At 44.1% G+C, this 6612-nt stretch overlaps 1 protein-coding gene across 1 annotated transcript in view; it reads right to left on the bottom strand.

The window, feature by feature from the left end:
- Positions 1-285: 285 nt before the first annotated feature.
- The window catches only part of SARC_01559 (hypothetical protein), a 7578-nt gene continuing 1251 nt past the window's right edge, over positions 286-6612 (bottom strand). The window contains exons 2-10 of the mRNA XM_014304724.1: positions 5472-5777; positions 5107-5213; positions 4861-4962; positions 4396-4481; positions 3680-3845; positions 3241-3393; positions 2684-2893; positions 2093-2236; positions 286-1524 (exon numbers count right to left, since the gene is read on the bottom strand). Coding sequence (XP_014160199.1) covers positions 1462-1524; positions 2093-2236; positions 2684-2893; positions 3241-3393; positions 3680-3845; positions 4396-4481; positions 4861-4962; positions 5107-5213; positions 5472-5777 — 1337 coding nt within the window. The 3' untranslated portion in view covers positions 286-1461. The remainder of the gene's footprint in view (positions 1525-2092; positions 2237-2683; positions 2894-3240; positions 3394-3679; positions 3846-4395; positions 4482-4860; positions 4963-5106; positions 5214-5471; positions 5778-6612) is intronic.

Here is a 6612-nt window from a genome sequence, read left to right as displayed (position 1 = left end):
TGTGAACCAGAGAGTAGCTGCTATGGGATTTACAAGTGGCACACATTTGCAGTAGACTAGATCAATGAAGGAATAAAACATCGGAAGAATGCAATGTTTGGCGTTCGCTGTGTTGGAAGGCGGGATAATCGTGCCGTCTCAGGTTAACGACTAAGCAACGCGAGAGAAAAGCCTAAAAACCCAAATCGACCAGCCCTGACACTTTATAGTCGAGGACGAAAATGATGTAGTGATCCGCACACAGTTTCACATTCAAATGAGTTGTTCTGTGTTAATTAGTACCAACTCCGCGCGAGATTTCGAAGACGAAATTTCCTACATAAAGTTCTCAGCTCAGGTCAGCTAGCCTATCGCTTTTGCATTAGTGTGAGTTGTCTTCTAGATGCGAATCTACGCAGATCCCGCTGTGCTTGTTCAAATCCAGTTCTCCATTTATTCATCGTTAGTCACCACGCTACTGGTTTCGCGCCGCCCTAAGTGGCGCTAGCATCTGCAAGCGGTACTCTCAAATCCAGACCGGAGCGACGCTATGACGCAGCGGCGCACGTTAAATCATGGCCTCTAGCTCGCTAGCCGCGTAATTATTATGGAATGATGGGTGCTATTTACCAAGGTACAACCACATTCTGAACTATTTGTTCGCTTCTGTAGGGGCATTGCCGGAATGCCGAAAGGTCACACACACCTCAAGGCAAGTCACGCGCATTGCATGCATAGAATTGCTTACTCGCTATAAGGCATATAGCCAGATACACTGACTATCTGAAACGAATGACTTAACATACTTACTCCCGTATGTTACATGCCTGATATACCCACTCCCTTGCACAGAATGTCAGATGTAAGCTCAAGAGGCCCTGCATCAGAGCCAAATATGGGAAGGACACATCCCAGTTATTGGCTGGCAGGTGGGGCGGAGTTGAAATTGAGTCCTAATTATATTCCACCGGTCGTAAGTCCACACACTATCACTATCACTCAGACGGATCACTCCCAGATGCGTGCACTCCTGTTCGATCGTCGACGGATTGGGTGCTTCACCAGCTGGCTGGGGCGATGACCTTGACAGGCACCAACTTGTGTGTGGCCACTCTACCTTAAGACTCTGCAAGTCACTCCCAAACAGCACACTAACAGTCACCACGTATTACTCAGAGGCCAAATAGCACAACAGAGCAGCCCGCCGAGCACAAAGATGAAATACATCTCTTCTGTTTATGCTCAGTGAGAGAGTGCTGGCCTTCTCTTCCGGTGAGAAGCACGATGGTTTCTCAGGCCCAGGTGCATACGAAATCCTTACCTGTATAACGGCTCGGTATGGATTGATACTATACGGGCGCGAGCAAGCTTATAAACATCTCGAGCTCTACGCCATAGCGACTGATTAGACTGATAGGACCGTGTGTGTTGCTCACGCATGACATGTCTAATGTAAGACCGGCGAGTTCACTGTGATGACTATTAGTTCGCATGCACGGAGCGGTCGGTGGACGGCCCTTCAGCGGCATACATGGCACATACTTTCTGTTAATTGAAACGAAGCGCACAAACAGATTAATAACTTGGGTTGGAGCTGAAAGATTGTAGCATGGAAAGTGCATACATATAATTGAATAGAACAAGACATACGTACAATTTGAATAGAAGGAGACATACATATATTTTGAATAGAACAAGACATAACAAGACATACGTATATTTTGAATAGAACAAGACATAAAAAGACACGTGTATTATGAATATAACAAGACATCCGTATATTTCGAATAGAACAAAACATACATATATTTTGAATAGAACAAGACACAACAAGACATACATATATTTTGAATAGAACAAGACATACATATATTTTGAATGGAACAAGACACACTGGAAGCAAGCCATACGCAGATGAGCGATTTTGTTGGGTTCTGAAGAATTATTATCATGAAGTTATGAAGAGAATCGATTGATCCGTGAAAGTCTCAACTACAGCACGACACCTACCCAAATAAAAAAAAGGCAGAACTAACTAAAAATAGACTCATACGCAAAGACTGACGCACAAGTAGAGAACAAGTGTTTGAACTTAGTTTGCATGTTCACATACCTCTAGAGCGTAGGACGACACCAGAAGGCCAACGGCGCAGATCAGAAAGACTAACTCTTGTGACATGTCGCCCACTTTCACCAGAGTCAGCATCACCAGAATATTCAGAGGCACTCGGAATAGGTTCATAGTCGTTGAACGTATCTGAGCACAGCCACGGAATGGACAAGTTGTATATCAGTGTGAGAACACGGGACTGCGTGACAAGTGCAATGCATGCTTCCTCCTTGCATTGGATGTGTGCTACATGCACGGGAAGCGAGCAAGAAATGCCTACCAAAGCGACAGAGGTGTTTGAGTATCCAAGCCAATAAATAGGTCAGCCTGGCCCTATAGCTTAGCTGTGCTTCAAATACGCCGGTACTGTGAGCTCCATATGGGATGATTGAACCTTCTGCCAGAAGTGCGTGTACGGGGGTAAACTAATCGTACAAGGTGCGTCACCTCACTATATGCGATAGCTGCAGATACGTAGAAGCCTTGCACATTACATTCCACCACAAGCACACATACACTACCAGCGATGACTGTAGTCATGTAGAAGTCGTATACAAAAACATCCCACTATAATATCGCAGACGACGGACATACATCGTCGTCGATAAATCTGGAGCGCATCATGGATATTGTCGGGAAGTACATTCCTATGCAACACTCATACAGGCAGAACGCCACAAAGAGCAGCAGGTATGCCGATCCCTCGGTGACACCCGTTAGGAAGACCGGCACAAGCATCGTACCCGCGGCGATGGCAAACACCACTCGTGCGAACTCGTGCGCCTTTAATACCTCTGTCGCAACCTGTAGTGTGCGTGGTAAGGCAGTCCATGGGGTGTAGTGAGCCACAGTCAGTGAGTTGTAGTTGTGTCACAGTCATACCTGACTACAGACAGCCAATACACCGCCGCAGAAAAAACCAGATGAAGCGTATCGCGGATCACGCGACGTTCTCACACCAAAAGCGCCACTTCCGATTAAGCGCACATTCGCCAGACCGGATACTGTCTCATTTTGTATCTCAATATATAGAGGAGAGGGGTGGTTCAAAGCTATGTAGCTGCTGCCGAGAGGGACCACTTCAAGGCCACAGTGATACAAGCATAGCTCTCCCTGACTGACGCAGGCAACAGTGAATCGTGCACACGTACCGTAAACACATAGGAGCCCGCCATCTTCCAGACCATGAAGACTGCAAAGACTGAGCCGTGCGAGACGTCTGCCTTGGATTCTTCGAGCGCGGGTGTCCACATGAAGACGAACACGTACATCACACCCTCAAACAATCCCGAGATCATGCCAGTCTGTGGATTATACGGAGGTAGGCGGGAAGTTAACATTAGACGTGGGTCTCCAGACACAGCTTATATACTATGTAGTGTATATTAGTCAGCATGTTGGTGTGCGGGTCATACACAAGCTTGCACACTAAGGGTGCTTGGCGGAACTCACTTAGCCTGCGTTGCTTATGCATGCGAGCCCTACTCAAACGCAGGCGGCTGTACCAATATAACAGAGCTCTAAACAGACTGTTTGTATCATACGGATAAGGCCCGACGACATGGGTAGACCATCCATCCATAGACTTACATATAGAATCTTCTTGTCGCGCATCATGGCCTCCACAGCTTTGTGCAGGTTGTCGTTGACAGTTGCCGTCTGGTTACCATAGTTTTCTCGCCACGTCAACTGGATGACGAGAAATGACACACTCAGAGGTATGATGGCGGCATTAAAAGGGGCCACCAGCGACCATCTGCAAGGAACACAGTGGATCAGTAGATGAACTTATACTCTTCAACTACTAAACAATCTGCAAGGAACACAGTGAATCAGTAGATGAACTTATACTCTTCAACAATTAAACAATCTGCAAGGAACACAGTGAATCAGTAGATAAACTTATACTCTTCAACCATTAAACAATCTGCAAGGAACACAGTGAATCAGTAGATAAAATTATACTCTTCAACCATTGAACAATCTGCAAGGAACACAGTGAATCAGTAGATGAACTTATACTCTTCAACCACTAAACAATCTGCAAGGAACAGTGAATCAGGAGATGAACTTAAAATTTTTAGCCATTAAACACAGGATTGATAGCGAACCAGGCACCTTATAGGCCGCCCCCAGGGCACAACGATTCAACAGTGGGTACGCATGAGATGGCGTAATAGTGCATAAGAAGAGATCACACGGGAAGGTGATGTAGGAACACGCGTATAAAGTGACAGGTGATAAATAAAGCGTAAAACAATACATTCGCATGCACATAAGAGCACATGTACCACTAAAGCGCATACGTTCTCGCGATGAAGTCAGCGGTGAAGCCTGCGACGATGGCCGTCAGCGCATTGTAGAAGGTCGCTTTCTGGAAGAGATCCCGCAACTGCAGGGTGCAACACAAGCATTCAACAGAGACAGAGGACAACTGAGTTGTGTGTGAGAAGTGTGTCATAGCAAGCATTAAACAGAGACGGAGGACAACTGAGTTGTGTGTGAGAAGTGTGTCAAATCAAGCATTAAACACAGACAGAGGACAACTGAGTTGTGTGTGAGAAGTGTGTCATATCAAGCATTAAACAGATACAGAGGACAACTGAGTTGTGTGCGAGAAGTGGGCCTTAGCGATGTATCTCAATCGTACAGACTATAGATATCACGATAAAATGCAAACTTCTGCGCTGTGTGCACACGTGCATGGGAGCAAGGTGGGTTGTGCTCCAGGTACGAGTATATGCTGAGGTGTAGCCTAAGCAGGAGCATACCAATTTATATGGCAGATTCAGATGATTGAATTCGGAGATGGCCCAGGATTCAAACCCCGTGTACAGTATCGACGTCGAGACCCCCGCCAGAACTCGTCCTAACTGGAGAAATGTGTTTGTTGTTGGGAGCAAGCAATAAGCAGATATGACAGAGCGAGAGAGAGAACACACCTGGCTTCCCAGGAAGATAACAAGACAGAATGTGCCACAAAAAACCAGAACAAAACAAATGAAAGACACACATACCAGCAGCAACCGAAAATCCCTCCAGTTTTTCAGTATACAGGCCAATATATAGAGTATGCAGTAAAGCCTGCATGTTGCTTTCCGTCCAATACGATCAGTGAGTGATCCTATGTGTGTCAAGTGTCAAGCGGGAAATGAGAGCCCTATAGAAAGATCGAGTTGGGTTAAACCACTTTCATCCCAAGAAAATGTGTATGACATGTGAGACGTATAAATTTTGAAACCACTCGTGTCAAGGATGGATTCGAATGGGCGTATGAAAATAGGTTTGGAACTTAGGTATATATATAAAACACAGGTTTGTGTGTACAAGTATTTGATATAAAAGTAGAACTCAATATCGTAAGCTCAGTCAAACATCTTACCCACATATGTTCCGAAGATCAGACTCGAGCCGAAACCAGCGATAAAAAGCTGCCCGATTTCCGTCATATCATAGTTGTAATGCCGGCTATATAAGGCATATATGTACGCCCCTTTCATCCAGTCTGCAAACATGGCCGTCAGAAACGCACCGAGATACTTGTACTTGAAAGCCGTGTACTTGGCTCGATCGGACTCCTCTAGAAGGAGAAGGTTCGTCACTTTCTGGTCGGGAGATAGCATTGGCTTTGCCCTGGGCGCCGCTTGTGAGATCCAGTCCTCATGGGCCATCTCACCGTCCATCATAGCTGCAGATGATGCGTTACGAAAGAAAAGACAATTGAGACCTCAGAAGCGCTTACACAAATTGAATACCCTACCGAGCGAAGAGATATAAACAGGCGTATGAGGGGGAGGAGAATAAGGATTTTATAATCGCACTACAAGATAAATTCACTCGGGGCTATTTCAGAGAAGGCAAATGTAAGTGCTCACATACAGATGTGTGGACATGTAATCACATTTCACTGCAGGTTTTGTGGGATTATTGTACTTCTTTGTATATTTATGTAGGTAGACAGGAGTATTCTACTATGCTGCGCATGTAGCGATTGTAATTAGAAGAAACATACGTAGAGAATATAAACAGACGTGTCGCATCCAAAACACACAGTCATATATACTCATTTATGACAATGTATACAGTATATAGCATACATGTATGCCTATGCCTTCATACATATTTCGCCCTACTAGAGGGTGATTCTTTCTCGATACGCACAACAATGCAAAGTACGACTAAATATACACTATATTTAAGATATATATACAAAAACATGTGAATGGATATATAAGAATCTGTTTTAAGTTACGTACTTATGCGAATACTTCTAAGCAAATATCTGTCCGAAATATGCTCACAGATATATATGTATACATACACATACATTCATACATACATATATAAATATATATATATATATATATATATACATATACATATACATATACACACACACATACACAGATATATATATATACATACATACATACATACATACATACATGTACATGTATCTATAAATATATATATATATACACAAACACACACATATATATAGATATAGATACACACACACACAC

This window comes from Sphaeroforma arctica (genome assembly GCF_001186125.1).
Source record: "Sphaeroforma arctica JP610 unplaced genomic scaffold supercont1.63, whole genome shotgun sequence".
NCBI lineage: Eukaryota > Ichthyosporea > Ichthyophonida > Sphaeroforma > Sphaeroforma arctica.
This window is presented reverse-complemented; position numbering and strand designations above follow the sequence as displayed.